Genomic DNA, 21,718 nt, shown 5'->3' on the forward strand with positions numbered 1-21,718 from the left:
TGGCCCATGAGCAGACATGGCCCCTCAGGCTGGATGTGGAGGTGCTAATGACTCCCCAGAGGGGAGTTAATCACAGCTGAGTCATTGGTGTGAAGACCCAATCTCACAGGATTCTCTAACACCCAGTTTGTAGCCTGAGGGGTCAGTTGTGCCCTGGGCAGCTGCTGAAAATGATCCATTATTAACAGTTTGTCAGAAATGACCTAAAGGGTGTCGAATACACAGTTTTGGTTACACTCACACAATAATAGCTGGTCCTGGCTGCTCTAACTAGGACAGGAGCTTACTGAATACAGGAATGAGGGTTTACCCTGAAGAACTTGTTTAGATTTTTTCTCCTGAAGGTGTAAGTTTTAAGTGCTCTGCAGGATTAAATTTCGTGCACTCTCAGACTTGTGAATTTTACAAAAGTTTTGAGCTGTCCAGTAAGGCTTTCATAAAACTGAATCAGAACACCTTGGGCTATCCTTAGTGCTAGCCCTTTGTACACATAAAATTCAGTTAATTTTAATTTTAAAAATCTAGAAGTGTATTATTTCCCTTTGTACTATAGTTTTGCGTTTAGAATACACTCAGTATGCATAATACAACTATTTCCAGTTTTTGCAAAGCCTCTCATATTTTACTACAAGCTGGGAGTGGCTACTTTCCCCTAGGCAGCAGGGATGCACATGACAGATAACCTTTCTGTGTGCTAGTTCTGAATGTTCACCTATTGTAGAATCTGTAATTTACCTTCTCAGGGCATGTCAAGAGTCCTCCTGAGAAGAGATGGGTAATTTTACATACCACATGAGATTCATGAGATTGCTTGCAGCTCCTCCTTTTTTTCTTTTGTTTTGTTTCCTGGTAACACTGAGTGATTAATGGGAGTCTTAATTTGCATGCTCACTTTTACTGTCATTACAGTGTGTTATCTGCCAGTAGGAGTCTTAAAGTTCAATGAAAATCTCATGCATACTAATAAGCATGCAAATGAGTGCTGATGAAAGAATGCTAAGGTCTCAAAGGTTGGAAAGGTCCAGCTATCTTGCAAAATTCCTTTTAAACAAAGGTAACATTAAATGAGTACAGAATGCAGAAAGTGCCATCCAGATAAAATTAGAAGCAACAGTTTTGAATGGAGGCAATGATTCATTTTGCCAAAGTTTTGGGGGACAGGGAAGCAGGTTTTGGTTGCACTCAGTACATACATTTTATCTTCTGTACCAGGTCTAATACACCTTTGCTGACAATGGTGAAGGCACCTTGTGTTAGCTTGGGGAACAGAAGTGTTTGTGTGGAATTTTTTTCCAGCTCTAATGCTCAGTGGATACTTTCCAATGAAGTATATGCATGTGTGTGTGTTTTGTTCAAATAATTCATAGTAAAGCACCTACCGCCCTTGTTTCCATCAACAAATATTTGACTGTGGTATAAATCTGTTCAGTAATTTAGGTCTGCATAGACCGAAAGTGTAATGGAGATTGTAAAGAAAGGTATGAGAGCTTTTTCTTTACTCAACTACATACACTATGTTTTCCAAAGAGAGTGCAAAATGTCTTAATTTCAAAGTATCATTTACTTGGATTCTGTTAAAGCCAGTGTTACTTCAGTAGTAAATGAGTGGCTATATTTTCATATATGTTCATTCTTCCTTTTTTACTGTGAATTTCTTTTATGCCTGAGTTAACGAGGTGTTGGTGCTTTATTGAACCATGTCTTGGGTGCTCAAAATTTTATTGATAACTTAAAAATTTGAAAGTCCTTTTTAATTTTTTTGTCTGAAAGAGAACCACCTAAAAACTGGTGGATATTGGATATTTTAGAGTCCACCCATTCATCTCCCCTAAAGATCAAGGAATGGTTAGGTGAATTGTTAGCAAAATGTACTGCTTTTGAAAGACTGATAGAACTATTAGATGGTGAAGTGCAGTAGGTATTCAGAGGTATTCAGAATTCAAATGTTGTTTTCATTGCTTTTAATATTGCAATGTGTCTTGAGCTGTGCTTTATGTAGAATATTTGAATAATGGATCTGCACAAAGGACTGTGATATATTAAAAGCTAACTAACTTCATCTTATGGACATGAAAAGATTTTAGTAAATCTTCTTACTGTGTTTCTTCCTCAGCTATGTGGCAGTAAAGAAATCTTTCATTAAATAATGGTTTTCTAATGCTGTTCATTAGAGATGTTAAAATTAATTTACCTGTAGTAATTTGGGAAATTGTATCAATGTTTGTGCCAGCAAGTTCCATTTACAGTTAGTCTGAAAAAGACTTGTACTCCTCACATGTATTAGAACATTGATAGCTCCTATAAAACTATGCACTCAAGTGTTTGTTATAAATGGAAAGAAAAACAACACAGTGTTAAAATGTGTGCATTATTTATGTATTCAAATAGATACAGTCTGATCATGGAATGTTTGAAACAAGAAATTAAGTTCTGTTTTGTTCCTTTTGAGTGTTGGTAATAATTGAGATCTATTAATGAATGAATGTGTGTTGTGTAATGCTCCTTCTTCACAGCTTCTGTTCACAGGACATGTGTCATTGTGTTGCCCTTCACTGTTCTGTTTGCAGCTTGTTGAACAGAAGTAGATAATTAAATGATAAAATCTTTTACTAGAAGGATTCCGTTCATCTGAAAATCATTTATCAAGTAACTTTTAAAAGTCACTGCTGCTATTGAAAGAAAATCTATTGTAATGGTTATTTTTCAGCAGTAGTTTCTACCTGCGGCTTAATTTTTGTAGGATTTGGCATTTTTTCTTTAATAATCAGTAATTGTAATCAAGTGAAGTTAAAATGCAGCTGATGTTTTAAGAAAATACTGGCGATTTCAAAAAAAAAGTCAATTTTTATGTGCTGAGAGCAGTGGGATTTAAAACAGTGGTACTGTCCTTCCATAGGTCAGAAGCAAGACAGGGCAAGGTAGATGATGATATGTTGGTGAAAGTAATCTGTTAAATTTTGATGGTGTAAAACTTCATTAAACATTTTAAACCACAATTTTTCCTTTTTTCCCCATCTCTATCTTTCATTGATTAATGTCTAGTATACATACTTCACTATACTTGAAATCTCTACCACTGTCCTGCTTTTTTGGACGATGTTGGAACTGTTGCTAAGTATGGACAAAGTTAACTTCTGTCAGGAGGAAAGGCTTATGTGATAGGATTTTCTCCAATAGCATTGCAGGTTCTTTTAAAAAGTGCCTGCAAGAGTTTCTGCTGAGGAGAGGCAGTCTCAGTTTAGTTTCTGATCTTGCTGGATTTTCATTTTGAAATCCTTGTAAAATTTAAATGTTTCAATGTGCTACAGGCATATGCAAAATATTCTCTAGTTCCACAGATTTAATAGAAAGTTATTTGGGTGTATTTTGAATTACCCTAATGGGCTGTTTTTCTTTCCATTAACATAAATTTTTTACAGAAAGGATGATGTAGAGTGTTCAGAGCTCAGTCACTTCTCCATAAAGACAAATTTGTGTCTCTTCTTTGTTAGGACCTGTGCGAAGAGCTGACAGAGATTACTTTTAAGGAAAGTAGTTTAAGTATATTATGTAAAAGTATACACTTCATATCATTGCAGGTATTTTACCATTAACCAAGGCTGTTGGCCTTGTCTTCATGGCTAAATTCCAAGCTATGTTATGTCATTTTGTCTCCCTTAATTTGTTCTCATGTTAATTGGAAGTTATTCCTCCTAAACCCAGTTTCATACTGCTGCTGAAGCAGAGTGGTGTTAGTGCTTCACCTTCTATGTAACTGCATTTTCAGTACTGAGGTGTTGTTATGATTCTGTGCAGGTTTGTGTGTTTTGGACTTGTTGTCTGACTCATTCTCTGGTTCCCCTCAAAATATGGCATCTGGAATAGGTCCTGCTTAAAGCATTTCTGAAACTTTATAGATGGCTAAAGGTGAAGCCAGGAATTTGATTCAGTGATAACAAAATGTCATTTTTACTCTAATTTTCAAGCACAGTAACAAAAATCTTAACTATCCAAACAAATACATGAAATAACATTTTGCCGTATCTCAGCACTTGGAACTGGCTTTCCTTATGTTTGTCATTCTGTTCAATACTGGCTGCTTGCATTCTGCTATTACTTAATTTGAAAAATATGACCAGAAGAAGCAAATGTCTGAAATATCCAACCCAGAACCTATCAACTGTGTGGATTATTGAAAAGGCATGAAAAAATGCTACAGTAATACTTCTAAACAGTGATGAATATTACCTTGTTCAAGTCAGGTAATTTCTCTAAATAATGCCTGTAATAGTTGGAGCTATTTCATACAGTTTGTGGACTGAAATATGCAAGACTTGGTGGGATCTGCAGGGGGGTTTCTTTGGGTTGCTCCCTCCCATCAGTCCCAGCTGACATCAGTGGTAGCGATGGGAGTGGGCAAATATCTGTGGATTCTGATTCAGAAAACTTGAGCCACAGGAAGTTGTCACTGCCACTGCTTTCATTCCTCTGCTGTCCTTTCCAGCATTAACTGTCTGACATGGAGCGATCCTTCCCTCAGTCACAGTACCTGCCCCTCCATGCAGTGGGCAATCCCACAGAGCCCCAGGACGTACTGCAGTCCAGGCTCTGCAACCCCTCAGTCGCGTCTGGGGCTGTACCTTTCACACCTGTACAGGAATTCTACTTGGCACTAACTTAAAAAGGTTTTGGTGTTTAAGAATACCAGATGCATACACAGGAGTGATTTAAGGCTGTTCATACTTTTAAGCAATCCACTGATCATCTTCTCTGTATAGCAAATTCAACAGTAGGCCTGTGCCATAACCTCTGCTTTTTAAGCCCTGTTTTGGCAGCCAAGTTGGTATGTAAACTGTGTCCAAGCTATCCACAGAGGTGACACCATCCCCCATGCCCTCCTTCTCTGAAGACTGAGAGTATTGACACAGTTTGCCAGGTTGTGTCAAGTTCTATCACAATTTTTTCAAAAATGTTTGCTTTCTATTACAAATTCATAATAATTTTGAACTTTAATACTCCATGGTCTTTGAAATAATCCATCTGATTTTTTTTTCAGCATGGATAAGAAAAAAAAGAAAGGATCCACCCACCATTGAGGTGAGATGAAATATCTTTTAATTTTCCATTGTTGTGATCAAATTAATTTATAGTGGACTCTTCAGTGCTGTGATTTGTCACTTTTTGGGGAGAACAGAGAAATCTTGAGATACCTGGGGGTGAAGCTTGTTAGCTGATGTTTACAAGGTCTAACTCATTGAGACAAGCTTCCACACAACATATAGGTTGTCAACTGCATCTCTGCCCTGTTTCACACTTGAGGCTGTAGAGACAATAAGGCCTATAATACACCATGAAAGAAAGAAGTTTAAGTTAAATTTATCCTTAAACCTGTCTGGGGAAGTATTAGGTGTGGGTTTGGGGTTTTTTTTAAATTTTTTTCCTTTCCGTCCTCATCCTGGTTACTTCTGCTGAATCATAGAACTGATACCACAACAGTTGTTCTAAGTTTGGACTGACCTCCTGAGCTCTGGCTCATACTGACTATATTCATACAATTTTTATTTTTGAAATTACCACTTAGTGTGATATTTGAAGATGAGAGGTGTTGTGTCTCTCTTGTTCTATTGTTTCTGTCAGCACACTGTTGTGATAGTTGTGCTGAGATAAACCTGCTCCAAGGAGGGCAGCCTTGGGTCTGGAATTGGTGCACTAAAGCTCCTCTCGGTGCTAGAGATGTTGGTTCATTTTTGAAATAGAGAGCAGGGAGTCTCCACAGGTGAGAGAACTGTGGAACAATAGTGTTCTAAATATTTTACTTTCCAGAAGAAGCAATTTATGGAGAATGAAAGATTGCTGGCACTAATGGTGCATTCAGAGGTACAGGACTGCTTATACTTTCTGTTTCATGAGATAATAGATCTGAAAAATAATTTAGCAGCTGGGTAATTTACCTGCAGGGCTGCACATTGACCTTATCATAGCAAAAGAGATCTACTAGGAATTTAGAAATTGTTATCTTTTTAAATAATCTATAGAATGTTTTTTTCCTATATAAAAAAAGTAGTTCAAATATAGGTATGTTAAAAATTCTTGCTAATACTTTGAAAATAATACTGCAATCATATTTTAAATATAAATATATGAAAGTGCAGCATAATTTTTTTCTCTATATTAGTGTAGGGTGATATGTATGATCTACTTTTCTCCTAATTTGAGACTGCTATACCACAAACCCTTAGACCACAATATCATTATAAATATAATTAAGTAGTGAAATGCATATAGAATAGCACTTGATCCCAATTTTTAGTACTGATTTGTTTTAGTGTTTTAGCCACATAAACTTTAATGGCTGCTGTTCTGTATTACATTCTCTTTTTGACTGTAAAGATGACATAGTAAACTGATGCTTGACAGCTGTGGAACAAGGGAATGTTCATGGTCGTATTTCATGTTGAAACTCTATATAACAAATCTTCTTATTCTTTCCCATATTTCTCATGAGACTAAACTATTTCTGAAAAACGATGTAAAGCCCACAAATTTTGCATTTTTGTTTTAATGACATTTTGCTGTCAGCATCGTATTCTAAAACCACAAAACATCATTAAAGTTCCTAAGGCATAAGTTTCTGAAGCTATGCCTGTGTTTCTACCTTTGCAGTCTGTAATACCACTTTTTTGGATGGTTTTCTTTTTTTCCCCTGTCTTCTGCCCTTCTTTATTAAGATCTCTGTTCCACTTCTCTTGGCCTACCACCTGTTGTATCTTATGTTTGATTTTTATATTTGTCAAACTTGTCTTCTCTTCAGCTCTCAGCTGTTGATGATAGAGGCTGACAAACAGCTCAGGCTATCAGGTCTCATGGCGAGCTCTTTGTCATTTTTAATTGAAAATATTGCAGAGATATGGCTTCAAAAATCAACTGGATGTTGCTAATGTTGCTGATCACACTGATGACCATATTTTGGGAACTAATGATCAGGTAAATATTGTAGGCTAACAAAATGTCATTCATAAGCATCAGGACATGTCAGTCATTTAAATGAGCATGAATGTGAGTTGTCCTCCTTTACCAGTGGTCAGGGTAGTTGGGTCATGACACTTGCTAAGTCTGTTGACAGCATTCTTGTAACTTGATCATGTCTTGTGTTCAGGTTATTGTTCTTCCATGAACACCTAACTGATCTTTTTCGTATGTTTGTTTCCCTCATAAAGCTTTCATTTTCTATCAGAAGAAATTGCCTTACATCTCTTTCTTTAGTTCCTCTGTTTTTTCATTTTTTTTTAAATGGAAGAATACTCCAGTGACTTCACAAGTCAACTTGTTCAGTGTTAAGTGTATCACATACCTAATGGTTTCTTTCCTCTTTGTGCTTCCATCCTTTTTCCCCCATTTTTGGAGGAAGTCACTTAGACTTCTGTGCCTGGCTAGACATAACCCACGAATGCTGCTCATCACGTTGGTTCTTTCTAACATGACCAGTTACATCAGGGCATGCTGGTGCTGGAAGCTTTGGGCTTTAAAGCCAGTTTTAGAATACGGGTCAACAGTTGCTTGCCTTTTGATTTTATTACAGCTAGAAATATGCCAAGTCTCAACTAAGTTGTAAGAGTGATAACTTTGCAAATTAATGGAGTTCAAGTTGTTTCTTATTTTCTGCTTAAACATATTCTGTTCCTATGGTAATCAGGGAATCCACATTGATACAGAATTTTGGATCATGCCTGCACCTAGTGCAAGCATGTGTGTATGTATTCACATGCATATAGTGTTTCATAACAGGTGAGAATCTGGGCTTGCATTACTGTAGCACTCTATCATCAGTCCCTTTATGTATGTATATTTATATATATATATATAGTGTGAGGAACATTTGCTGCTCCTTTATTCCTGTGCAGCTGTAAATTATATTTTAACTAGTTTAATAAAGGATGAATAATTAAATAGACAAATGTATTTCTTTATTATGTATATAAGAAACTAGAAGCATGTAGCAAGTTTTTTGGCAAATAAGAAACATGTCATTGTCTAGGGACCTTGCAGTTCTAAATTAATGAAAACACTTTAAAGGCTAGTAATATTAAAATAATTTTAACCAAATGCTATTTGGTGTGAGCAGATTTAATAATTTATCACTTTACATGCATATTAGTTCACCTGATAAGTGTTAGTGTTGTCAGAATTTATTATCAAAAGTCATCTTGAGATATTACAGTTGTTTTATAGGAAGTGATGTTCTATCCATGCATATTATTTCTTTAAGAGGCTTTTCCCTTCCATTCTTCAGGCCATAATCTGCCTTCAACATGGCTCATCAAAAGGTTTATAAGATAAATGTGCTGTCTGACATGTGCTCCTTCATCCAGTTGCCCTTCTGGCTACAGATTTCCCTATTAACTTAAAACATGGCATCTTTATATTCTGGGTTTTCACATCTCAATTGGAAGGAAAGACAACTTGCTCATGGAAGACACGGGGGAGAAACCCTTTTCTCTTAAGGGCTTCTTTTTTGGGTTTATGTTGCTATTACATTACCAAAGTGAAACTCCTCAAATTTAAAACATGTTAAACAGTGTAATACCTACTGGAGCACTGTCACTATGCCTCACACTTTTTATGCACCTTCATGAATTTCAAGTGAAGTCCTACTGATGAGAACTTCTCAGCACTTTGTTGATAGGCAACTTTGCAAGGCATTCACAAGCTTTGCTCGTTCTCCATCTCCTGTTTTCATTCTGGGTTATGCTCCCTTAAAAAAATTATTTAAAATTTGAGATAGCATTATGTAAATATATTAAAATGAGTAATGAAACAAGTTGTTATTTTCTGTTGGTGCAGCTCCTGATTGAGGTAGTGGCTGGATACATAAGATACTTGCAAGCTTTGGTGATGGTACCAGCTTCAATAGGGTACCTACCTCTCTGTCTTTCACAGCTAGGTTTTCCCCCCACAGATAGTAGGAGTCATGACAAACTTGGTTTAAGTATCTTGTATCTGAAATTCTTGAGTCTTCAGCTTTTAGACCTAGAAGGAATTAAGAGCCATATTTTTAAGGAAGTAGCAAACCTTAAAAATATTAGGCATATAATGAGCTTTTAAGACTTTCTCTGCCTAACTTCTATTTGAGTGTTTTAGTATTTTCCTGTTTCTCAGAGGGCATCAAATTTGTAGCAGCTTATAAAGAATCCTACTGTCTGTAACACAAAATGCCTGACTGTATTTAGAAATTTAACCCTTGTTTTTTCCTGTAACAGACCTTGTTTGATAACGTCCTGTGGTTCAAGAGTGTCTGAGTAACTTGGCATTTTTTAAAGCCTTGTCTGTAGAATGGAAATAGAAATAAAGCTATAGACTGTCTTGTGGTGCCATAAAACTAGTGAGGAGACTTGCAATTATGGCAGTGCCAAGAGAAACTGGTATGGAGAGAAATACGGTTTATCTCTGAACCCAACAGTGTGGTATCCTGCAAGCAGTAGGTGAACACAGGGGTGCACAGCCATGAATCATCTCACTTTGAATTGAAACCTCTCTGTTGCTCTATACCAGTTTTTGCCAACTTGTATGTATGAATTTTCAACAGGCAGAGTTCAAGGTTCAACTTCACTAATGATTAAACATAAAATATTCAAACTAGACACAAAATACAAGTGTTCTATGAATATGCAGTGTCTGTACAGTTCAAACAAAAAGCATTAATCTGTCCAGATGTTTCTTAGTTCTGGTTTCAAATAGTAGCTAGCTAACCCTGTCCAAATCATGTGTGTGTTATGTTAATATTTAGTGGGAGGTAAAGCAGAATTGCATGTTTCTTTATTTAGTGTCAAGATTATGAAAATAGTTAGACATAGAAGAACCACAGAAGATGATTGCTTTTCTCATGCATTATGTACTTGTTATGCAGCAATAAAACTCAGTGGCTTCTGAATTGCAGTTGGATGGAAGGTGAAATGTTAAAAAAAGAAACTTTTTGTGACCATGCTTGTCTTCTTTCAAACTATTTTTAGCATTTCCATAATTATCTGTTTTGACAAGCTCCTCGTCAAGGGAGGAAAAAACATACTTCAGTGAGTTGTGATAAGCATAAAGTTTCAGTGACCCCGTTGAATAATTACATTGAAATTAATTTGTTTGGTTCCCACAGTGCACACATACTTTTCCCATTTGTTTGATCATAGGTATTACTTATTGAAGAGATGGTACGATCAAAACTAGCTTAAGTCATGGAAATTAGTTTACACAGGCTTCACATTCCTTTAAGGAGAATGCTTTCGCATTTTTGAGTCTGCATGTTAGAGTTTTGCCTCTGTCTGTTTTCAGATGCTTCAGTTTTAAAATGAGAGTTCTGACATGGAGATTGTACATTCTTACATAAAGAATAGGGCTTACCACATGAGTATTTTACTTCTGAAACCACGAAAAGCTGCACAATACGATTTACACTTCTTGGAAATAATATTACAAAGTCACAAGGATAAACATGTCTCTGAGCAAAATATTGCCAACATTGTTGTTCAGGATCACAACTAGGATTTGGGCCTATTCAAATAACTTAGTTTGCACTAAGTAGCATTTTGCATAGTATATTAAGCATGATTCCAGGAAGGATTATTACTTTCTAAAAGGGCAGTAAAATTTGATAATATATAGAGCTAAACTACAAAGGTCTTACGCAGAAGGTAGTTGTCAGAGAAGTCAAGAAAAAAATAAATCGAGAGTTTTCAGTAGCCATTATCTTTTAGATTTTTTTCCCTCTTGTCCGTTTTAACTTTCTCTTCAGGTTTGAAACACTGGTGCTTGTCAGCCTCCACACAGGACTATTGAGGCACCAGTTTGTCCTGTTCCTTCCAGCTTGCCTATGCTGCAGATCCCATGGCTCCAAGGGAGAGAGCGGCTTCTCCTATCCATGTGGGAGGGAGTGCATGGGGCCTTGGCTCTGTCTCCTAATTCACTGTCAGCACAGCTGAATGGGGGTGGAGGGTGAAGTACAGTGTACCAAAAAAGGGCTGGTACAGATTACATCACATGTTGACTAAGGGGAAGGCAAGGGCCAAACTGTGGCTGAGTCACAGCAACAGTTCCTTGTTTGCTCTGTGGGCATCAGGGCAACGTGTTGCCCTTCATTCAGGACAGAGTACAGAGGTGCCAGGCTAGTTTGTGTGTTCTGCTGCTTCTGCAGTTTCATCTGTGACCTTCAATGCAGTTGCAGACAAAAATCTTTGCAGTATTATAATAATAATTCAGGAAAAAATCCCTACTGTCTCTGTGTGTTGACGATACGCTTTACAGTCCAGTGTCTGTGCCTTTTCTCTTCATTTTGCATCTTGTTACATGTTCTTGCCAAACGTGTGTGACACTGCAATGTTCTATGTCAGCTCATGCCAGAGATTCTGTAGTTCAGGAGTAGTAATATAGCACTTCAGTTATAGTTAGAATTGCTTTTCTGTAGATTTAATTTAAAAAAAAAATACTGTGAGTTAGAATTAGTATTTAACTGATTTAGTCTGGTAATAAATGAGGTACTAGCACTTCATGTAAAACTAAAATATTGCAACTGATCAGAGACTTGCTCAAAAACTGAATGTACGTAAAGAAAATGTTACGCTGATTTCACTAACGTTGATTGTTGATTGACCAAAGATATTTAGAACATGTTCTTTACCAAATCAGCAGTCAGTTGAGTCACTGTTTGATTTAAATAAGTATTTTAGCAAATTCAGATACGCCTTTCTAATCCATACTACTCCTCTGTTTTTGCCATGCCCTGACAGCCCTTCATTTACCACATTGTTTCTCCTTCCCAGCCTGGCACTGCTGAGCTCATGTTCAGTGGCTGAGTTAGCAAGACCTGCCTTGGATTGGAACATTCAGTGCTTCCCCTTTCTCTGCCTCCTACTCTTGAAATATGATGTAATAGCCAATTATTTCATCTGGCCTATTTAACTTGTCAAACTGGAAAATGGAGTTTAAGTGATACTGTAAAAAATGGTGATTCAGCTTAACTTGGAGCACTTTGCCATATTTTTAGTTAATTTGATAATGAAGAAAAATTCTGCCATGTTACACTGTCTTATAACCATCACTTTTTTAAATACTGCGCCAGAACATTTTTCAATCCCATTTATTTTTTATATTTTTGCCTCCTTGTATGTATGAATTTTTAACAGGCAGAGTTCAAGGTTCAAGTTCACTAATGATTAAACATAAAATATTCAAACTAGACACAAATACAAGTGTTCTATGAATATGCAGTGTCTGTACCATTCAAACAAAAAGCATTAATCTGTCCAGATGTTTCTCAGTTCTGGTTTCAAATAGTAGCTAGCTAACCCTGTCCAAATCAGGAGAAATCATGAGTATTTCAACCAATATATAATTTAGAAAGTTGAAATAGTTTCTAAGACAACATAAAGAAGCTATTTATTTTTAATTTAATCGAAATACAAACCCATCTGAAATAAAATGAAACACCTTGCTTATAATTAATAATAAATAAAACCCATGTATTTGTAGGGTTTGGTATAGTGTCTTCAGAAAACCTTCTGGAGAAAACAAAACTAAAACACGTGCCCATCTGTTAAATTTTTTCCAATCCCATTTAGATATTGCTATATTTGATATTGTCTGTCTAGACACCTGCATCTCAGAGCTACATTCACAACCTCATGTTGCCCTTTGCCTTCAGGAGTCTGAAAACGCTCTGTGAGAGGCAAATGATGGAATGACTGATGGTTGGCTTGAGGTTGAGAGGAAAAGAGTGAGGAAATAAGAGGAAGGGGAGGAGTATTTCCTCAGACTGTGGTGTTCAGGAGGTGCTGCAGAATAGAAAGGGTTAAGTACAGTACCTGTGGAGAATACTGTGGAGAAATGTTCACCAAAGGCCTGTCACTCACAAACCAGACCCTAGCTGAAGGAGCAAGTGACTTTAGAGAATCCTCTTTTGTATTCATGACATTTTCCTACCATGAGGAATTAATTTTATTAATTTTGTAAGCTACTAGTTTATTCAGAAAAGGGAAAGAAGCAGCAACGTGAGATCCTTTAAGAGTGAAAAAAACACTGCATTCCAAATGTTCACCCCACAAAGCAGGTCTATCAGTACAGCCTACTAGGCACTGAAAATCCTTTCACTGGGCACAAACATTTTTCTCCTTCTGTGGAGTGGAGGTGAATACAGTTTCCAAGTAGCAGAGGATACTTTGTGATACATCTCTGCTGCTACAGTTAAGTGAGAGAGCTAAACAAAATATAGTGTGGAAGAAGAGTGGAAATTTCATGCCACTGGCAGGAAATGCAGCCTGATGCCTTTTGCAACAATGCACTGGGAAGGCAGCAACATATTTTGTGCTTCATTGCCCCCATGAGCAGGCCATATCTCACTCTTTTCTCATGCAGCTGTTACCAATACTAAGATGTCAGCATATGCAAGAAGCTGTCAGTTTCTGGATGAAAAGCAGCTGCTTCAAACTCCACATAGAGCCACTTCGGTGTCTCCTTAATAATAATGTTCTTCACGAAAACCTTAAACATCCCTTTCTACGTTCTACCTTCCTAAGTAAGGAAGACATGCAGCAACAAACATTAGAAGGATTGAAAATCTCATACAGCTTGCAATAATGACCATATTAGTTACCTGCAGTGAGTGAAATGTCTTCTTATACTTTGCATCTAAAAGTAAACCTTAGAACATATAGTGGGACCCAGCTGTTGGCACATGATGGCTGGATGTCTAAAGGTATTTTTCATGTTTTAGTTTTGGAGCATAACCCCAATCCTTAGTTTTCTCTTTTCATAAAAATAGTGAAGGGCATTTCTGATACCCTTAAGATGCCATGTGCTTCCTGAGAACTGCTGGTACAAAGGGATTATATCATTTATTGGCACAAAAAAATTGTTGGACGAACAAGCTAATCCTTAGAACACTGCAGCTATCTGGTCGATACTATGTTCTCTGGGGTGAATGGAATGGTTCTGTATTTCTCTTGAAGGTCAGAGCTCATTACATTACATGTTCACATACTTACATTTCAGCAGAAAACTTAAATGCTATGTTTGGAGAGGCAGTTTATAGTGAAGCTAGCCATCTTATGAAATACTGTGATTCATCTTGGAGGAGAAGATAAATATTTTGAGCCTGACCATGTAACTTCAAAGAAAAATAAAATACAAAAAAAACCCCAAGCAAACAGAAAATGCACAAACAAGCAAGTGTACAAAGTTTTAACTCTCAGTTACTTTTTATAGTATATGAAACAGTAAATGTCTGGGTAGCAATAGAGCCTCAAAGTGAGAGTGTTCCTGTTGGAAGAACCTGTGGTGCCAAGCAGATTCATAGACTACTTGTCACAAGTAGAAGAGCTCCACAGATGTTAGTTCCTCTCCCACTGTTCAGGTCATAGGAAGCTCTGTAGAAAGAAGAGGGTGTCTGGGGAGGAATCTCTCTAATTCTCACCATATTTAATTGCAGTGAGCCATGTGTATAAACTGATGGCAAATCCGGAAGAGAAATTATAAAGATCCTACACTTTTCTAGTGTGTTTTAAGGATAATTCCTTCTATAAATATGCATGCAATAATTTCATTAAAATTTGCATTTTGAACAAAATTGATTATCTTATTCAGCTCTGGAACTACTTGGATCTTTTATTGAAGTACCTGTCCTGGCAGGGTAACTTCAGGGTAATAACTACTTCAGACTGCAGTGGTTATGGCAACTGAACAAGCAGTATTTAGAAGCACAATCAGAATGTTTTTAAAAAAGTATATGTTCTAGTGAGAATTGAAAACAAAGTGTTTGCAGGTCATAATATTAGAAACAGGAAGAACTCAGTGTCTATGAGAGAGAATTCAACAAAATGAACTTGCCAACACCAAAGGACAAGGTGTTTTGATATGAAAACTCATCTATTTGATCTGATTTTTCTAACATGCCAGTTGATCCCCGCACTCTAATTCTTTTTTTTTTTTTTTTTTTTTTTTAATTTGAGCCCAGGAACCCACAGATTTCAGTGTACATGTTAGTGGCATGAATTTAATACCTAAACTGGATGTGTGCAGATGCTTAAAACTTGAATGTTTTTGTCTTGGTATGGATGGTATAGGAAGTTCTGAGCAAGTCAGTTCAGGTTGTTTTTTTCCTGTTTGCTAATAAGGATCATTTCTTATGTTTTTGGAAAGATCCACATGGATCACAACTACACTTTGTCTAGTGAAAGCTGATTAAAAAAGTCTGAAAACCAGAGGACAATTATACATCAACATTTAAAAGGGACTTGGAGCATTTGGAATGCTTTCACCTGACTAAGATAACTTTATGTCAAAGTAATCACTTGAAAAGATTTTGCATGGCTAAGTAGCTGTTATAGTAAGGAAATTACATTTATGTTGTTATAAATCATTTCATGATTTTTTAGCAGAGACTGTGATGCAGTCTTCAGATATCACAAAGGTATTTGACCTTGTTTCTTAGTATTGGGTTAATTCAAGCAGAATAGGAGTAATCCCTTTGAAATCAGTAGGGTCACGGTAGATTTACATAGGCGTATGGTAAACATGGATAGAACTGAGAGATGCTACAGTGATTTTTTGCTATACTGACTGTTGAAAATTTGATCTTGTTACGCTTGGCAATATTTTTATGTGAGTATAGGAGAATTTTCTCCTCCCTTCAGTTTTCAAACTCATTTGTATGCTGCTTGTATATTCCCATGCAGTGCAGGTATATGAAGAGTTCTGCAGCTGCTCTGTGCATCTGTGAATTTAAAAACTAGTTAAAAGGGGTACTTTCCATGGTACCTTGAAGATAAGATTTTCTTTAAATACTCCCTTTTAAAACGTTATTAGGTCTTCACAGTTGCTGTGTCAACTCTTGGCAATATCATGTGTGCTTTAACATGATTCCAAAAATAATATCGTGATCTTCTGCTCAGAGAGAAGTATACTGGTCTGGTTTGTCCATAACTCTTCCATATGCTTGTAATCTGGAGAGCACATTCAGCCTTTTTCTTTGTTCTGGAAGCCATCTCTACCCACATGGATGACAAAAAGATGATCTGGAGTAGTCAGCATGGATTCACCAGAAATAAATCATGCTTGACTAACCTGATTGCCTTCTATGATGAAACAACTACCTGGACAGATGACGGAAGAGCAGTGGCTAATTGTCTAACTAATCTCAGCAAAGGCGTTTGACACTGTCTCTCACAACATTCTCACAGGCAAACTCGGGAATGTAGCCTGGATGAGTGGACAGTGAGGTGGATTAGAACTGGCTGAATGGCAGATCCCAGAGTGTCAAAATCAGTGGCACAGGGCCTGGTTGGAGATCCGTCACAAATGGTGTCCTGCAAAATTCAGTACTGGTTCCAGTATTGTTTAACTTGTTCATCCATGACTTGGATGAAGGGCCATCTGCCTCCTCAGCAAGTTCACTGATGGCACAAAGCCGGGAGGAGTGGCTGATACAGCTGTGCAGCCCTTCAGAGGGACCTCGGCAGGTTCGAGAGACGGGCAGAGAAGAACTGCCTGAAATTCAATAAGGGCAAGTGCAGGGTCCTGCATCTGGGGAGGAATAACCCCCTGCACCAGCACAGGCTGGGGGCTGACCTGCTGGAAAACAGCTCTGTGAAGGACCTGAGGAGTTCTGGTGGACAACAAGTTGTCCATAAGCCAGCAGTGTGTCCTTATGGCCAGGAAGGCCAATGGGATCCTGGGCTGCATTAGGAAGAGCACTGCCAGCAGGTTAAGGAAGCTGATCCTGCCCCTCTACTGAGCCCTGGCAAGGCTTCACCATGTGTGCTGTGTCCAGTTCTGGGCTTCTCTGGACAGGAGAGACATGGAGCTCCTGGTGTGGGTCCAGCAGAGTGTTACAAAGATGATTAAGGGACTGGAGCTTCTTACAAGGAAAGACTGAGGGATCTTGGCCTGTTCAGGCTTGAGAAGGGTTGACTGAAAGGGGAATTTATCAATGTATATAAATATCTAAAGAGAGGGTGCCAAGAGGATGGAGCCAGACTCTTCTCAGTGGTGCCAAGCAATAGGGCAAGAGACAATGGGCAGAAACTGCTGAAGTAGTTCCACCTGAATACAAGGAGGAAATTCTTCACTGTGCAGGTGATCATGCATGGGAACAGATTGCCCAGAGAGGTGGTAAGAGTCCCCCACACCAGAGATACTCAAGAACTGTCTGGATGCAATCCTATACAATGGGCTCTACAATGATTCTGCTTGGGCAGGGAGGTGGAACCAGGTGTGACCCACTGTGGTCCCTTCCAACCTGAGCCATTCTGTGATTTTAGGTATTTATTTATTACTCTTGCATATCTTCAGCTTATGCACTGGCAGAGTCAAGGTTGTACATCTGTTTCTTCCAAAGCTATGCCCTGTGGCACAGATACCTAACAGCACAGGGCACAGTGAACTACAGGAGGAGATTCAAGTGATAAATAGCTATAAGCATCAAGTCCTACACAGAAAACAATGCAAAAGGTAGCCTTATTTTTACTGTATTTTCACATTTGTGGATGACTGTATTTAATTTCTTAATTTCTTCTTTTTGCTGCAATAGAACAGTGAAATGGACACCACAATGCAGTTTTGCTTCAACAATACGATTGAAATGTTAAGAACATTCGAAAATAGGGTTGAATTTGCAGTTGTGGAAAACCAATTGATTTTGCCACATTTTATCTAAATACCTGAAAATGTGGATTATAAAATTAAAAAAAGCAATGGCTGTTTAAAAGGTTTTATTACAACATTGTGCATTGGCCTCTTGTTTATCTAATTATCTTTCTACTGTGTTCTTAGGAGATTCTTAAGAACGAAACTTACAGAGAAGAAATGAAACAGAAAATCAAAGATGTCTCTGAAAGGGATAAGCTGCTTCAGGCCAAGGAATACAAGGAGGGACTTGTTGCTGAACCAGGTCATACTCAGGTTAAAGGCCATGCATCTGCCCCATACTATGGAAAGCACGAGCCTTCAGAAGATCCCACAAGCACTGCAAATACCTTCCAGCCAGGTTCCTGGATGCCGCCAGCGAGTGGTAGTAGTCAAAAGAAATAAACAATTGTAATGTACAGATACTGCTAATGGATAAATGTTTTAACAGACAACAGAAAGAACTGCTATATATGAGTGTGCAATGAAGTGGCATTAAAGCAGTTTTATTTACTTTTGCAGAAATAGTCAAATGGGCTTAATAAGACAAGCTGTTGTAAAGTGTTTCGGTTTAGCAAAAAATGGGATGTGTTACTAAGAAAGTTTGGCTTTGATAGTTGCTGTTCATCAATTACTCTTGAATTCATCTACAATGTTGTCCAGCTTCACTTTCTTAAATAAGTCTAAATTGTTTCTTCCTTGAAGATAATTTTATTTTTAAAATAGTTTTTGATGTAATAAATTGTAATCAGTACACTTGCTTTTTCCCAAACCTTGGCCAAGATACCTCTTTAGCATAATTCCCTGCCATTGTGCTTTCCACTGGCAAGCAGATGGAAAAGTTGATTTCATTGACAGAAATCACTGACACTACACTGATTATGCACTGTATTCATCACAGAGATGTTCTTGTAACTTAAAACAGTCAACATATTTGAATGTTTCATTTGCAGCCAGCAATTTGCACAGAATAAAATCAATCAAGCTACAAATAACTGCTGTAATAGAGACTAGAAGTACCTGATAAAGCTGCTGGAAAATAAGGTGTGGGACAAGGAACTGTCATCAATGTTAAAAAAAATTTATTTCTGCTGTATCCATGGACTTCCTTAAATGATTAGATCATTCTGGGCATAGTTTACATATATAAAATGCATGGATTTTTCACTTAGAGAGGATATTTGAGAACTTCAAATAAAAATAGACCACACAATTTTTTTCCAAAAGTATCAAATTTATTTATGGAGTTTATCCCTTACTGATTCTCCTCCGTGTGTTTCAAGTTATGTAGGTATCAAAGGTGGAACACATAAATATTTGATGCCACTTCATAAAAACATGGAGACATAATTTCACATATTTATAAAATGCCCAAATATCATAGTCTAATAATGCTTGCTTTCACCAACAAAATTGAAAGGGGATCAACTGCACATTTACTTTAAGTAATTTCAGTTAGACTCCCCACTTCTGATCCCCTTTGGTGTCAGCCAGCTCTACAGGTCTCTTTATTTGAACAATGCTATTATTTTAGGGTTGTATTTTTAAATATAATCAAAGGCTATCTGCTAGAATGCTCAACTCTGTGCTGCTGTTTAGAAACACATACAAGATAAAAACTTAATGAATGCCACAAGTTCTTTTGAACTAGACTGTGCAGAGGCTCTGAAAAAAGAATCCATTCTGCTAAGAAAACATGAATTAGAAGTAAATAATTTTGGCTTCTTTCCAAAACAAAACTGGGGTTTTTTCCTCCAGTATACCAGCATTTTGGACACTGAAAGGCAGCAGAGTTTCAAGGGCTGTAAGAACAAAATTGCACCTAACTCAGAAGGTCCTAGATCAAAGGTAGCCAGGTTAGAAAGTAGGAAGACCACTGTCACCAGAATGTGCATCGTCCTCCCATAGCCTCCCCTATCTGCTATAGGTCACTAGGACACAGAACACCCGGCCACCTGGGTGTTTGGTCTCATCCCATTTATGGCTATTCTTGGGAGGCATGAAGAATTTATGAAGGCAGAAACAAATCGGTTACAGGTGGAGTGCTCAGGTCATTGTTAGGGAAGATCAAAGAACATAGTACTGTATTTTGTAGAACACGAGTGCCTTAAGACAAGGGAAGATAACAAGAACAAGCAGCTTCCTAGTGTTTGGGCTGAATTTAAAGGTTGTTCATGGCTGGTAGTTCAGGAAAAGCTACAGTAGGTTATTTCTGCAGGCAAGTCCCACCACTGAAGACACTGCAGCAGCCACTGTGGGCACACACAGCCATCTGCAGTGTCCTTAAAGGAAATCAGTCATGCCTGCTACCTAATGCTACAGTTAGCTTATCTATGGCTCTGCTGAAGGTATTCCAAAAGTTGCATTTCTGTAATCTAGTTCATTATTCACATTTTCCCCTAAATCTGACAATTTTAAGACACTTGTTAAGTCATAGGTCATCCAGGGAGAAAAATCTACCTCCAGAGCCACACAACAGGTTAAGTTTTTAATATAATAAGCAAATTTAGAAAAACATCCTGCACTAGAAAACACAAGTAGTAGATTTAATGACTTTAACAAGTGTCACTTGGGCAAATTTTAACACAAATCAGCAGGAAAAGATACACTCAAAGTATTAAATTTCATACTTCAAGAAATAACAGGATCAAGTATCAAAGGACAGGTACAACACAAAACATACAAGTGTTTCATTTAAAAAGTGGATTCTTTGCACAAGGAAGATAATTTTTGCCCATTTAATCCTTCTTTGTTCGTTTGGCTTTTGCAATGTTCTCCTGGCGTTTCTGTTTCTTCTTCTGCTCTCGCTCCCTGGCCTCAATCATTTTTGCAAGCTTCCATGAAAGTGCTGCACTGATCACGAACAGTGGTGTAAGGGCCAAGATCACCGTCGTGAGAAAACCGTAGGGGTCCTTCGCAGCCCACTCCACGATGTACTCAGCCCAAGCCTTAATATCCAACATCTTTTCTTCTATTGGGAAAACCCTGTGGAATAGTAGTAACAATTTCTGAGTACTCAGAAAAATAAAAGCACACACAAACAGAAAAACAAAGCACAAGAAGTTCCACCTCAACATGAGGAAGAAATTTTCTGCGTTGAGGGTGGCAGGGCACTGGGACAGGCTGTCCAGGGAGGCTGTGGAGTCTCCACAGGACACAATCACTCCCCACCTGGACATGTCCCTGTGCCCCCAGCTCCAGGTGGCCCTGCCCTGGCACGGGGCTTGGACCGGATCATCTCCAGAGAGAGGTCGCTTCCAACCCTAACAATTCTGTGATAGCAAGTACTGTTTTAAGTCGTCATCTTGCATCATCAAAAACCAAGCCCATTTTTGCTACAAGTTAAAAGCAGCGCATGGAATGTGAAAACGTAATACAAAGCACTGACCCCACCCTAAAGTTCACTGTTTATGAGGTACTTAGGCATTTCATCCAACACGGCTGTAGACACTACCAAGAATAACTTGCTAAAAGGTAAGAAGAACACGGCCCGTTGCTCTGTGTAGAAGGACAGCAGCGCGGTGGGTCTCTGTAGGAGCGGATGGAGCCGAGCAGCGCTCCAGGTACCGAACCGGGAACACACCCCGGGGACACGTACCCGGGAACACACCCCCGACAGCGCCGCCAGCCCTGCCCGCCCCGGCCCGGCCGGCACCGCCTCACCTGCGGGCCCGGGCACCCTGCGGGCTGCGAGCTGTGTTCAGGCGGAGCTCCCTGCGGAGAGAGGCCGAGCCAGAAGGGAGGCGCCGCCGCCGCGGAGCCGCGGCCCTGCAGCGGAAACAGGAAGGAAGTGGCGGAGCAGGCCCCGCCCGCCGCCAGCACCGAGCGCTCGTCACCGCCGCGGGGAGCGGCTGCACGCCGGGAAGGAGGCGTTCCCGAGGTACCCGGATGGGTGGATCACGCAGAGGGAAAACCCGTGGAGGGTGCAATGCTGCCCGCGCCCTCTGCGGTGCAACTCGGGAGCGTTGCGCGGTCGGGACCAGACCGCAGGAAACTTCTGCTGGTGTCTCGGCAAGACACCCCCTGTGTGCCGTGCCTCTTTCGGGAGCCTCACCCTCCCCGCGGCCCCCCCCCCCCC

At 38.8% G+C, this 21,718-nt stretch overlaps 2 protein-coding genes across 5 annotated transcripts in view; one reads left to right on the forward strand and one right to left on the reverse strand.

Annotated features, from left to right (window-relative positions):
- The window catches only part of NDUFAF2 (NADH:ubiquinone oxidoreductase complex assembly factor 2), a 59,407-nt gene extending 41,346 nt beyond the window's left edge, over nt 1-18,061 (forward strand). For all 3 annotated transcript variants that reach the window (XM_071581114.1, XM_071581112.1, XM_071581113.1), the window contains 2 exons: nt 5,036-5,076; nt 17,788-18,061. In XM_071581114.1, coding sequence (XP_071437215.1) covers nt 5,036-5,076; nt 17,788-18,045 — 299 coding nt within the window. In that variant the 3' untranslated portion in view covers nt 18,046-18,061. The remainder of the gene's footprint in view (nt 1-5,035; nt 5,077-17,787) is intronic.
- Nucleotides 18,062-20,115: 2,054 nt separating this feature from the next.
- Nucleotides 20,116-21,469, reverse strand: SMIM15 (small integral membrane protein 15). 2 transcript variants are annotated; one of them, XM_071581116.1, is made up of 2 exons: nt 21,239-21,469; nt 20,116-20,625 (listed from the first exon to the last, which is right to left on the reverse strand). In XM_071581116.1, the coding sequence occupies exon 2, from the start codon at nt 20,601-20,603 to the stop codon at nt 20,379-20,381; it is 225 nt and encodes a 74-aa protein (XP_071437217.1). In that variant the 5' UTR covers nt 20,604-20,625; nt 21,239-21,469; the 3' UTR covers nt 20,116-20,378. The 2 variants fall into 2 exon arrangements, with proteins under 2 accessions (XP_071437217.1, XP_071437216.1); XM_071581115.1 differs by having other exon boundaries at nt 21,304-21,387.
- Nucleotides 21,470-21,718: the final 249 nt, after the last annotated feature.

Source organism: Pithys albifrons, chromosome Z (genome assembly GCF_047495875.1).
Source record: "Pithys albifrons albifrons isolate INPA30051 chromosome Z, PitAlb_v1, whole genome shotgun sequence".
Classification (NCBI taxonomy): Eukaryota; Metazoa; Chordata; class Aves; order Passeriformes; family Thamnophilidae; genus Pithys; species Pithys albifrons.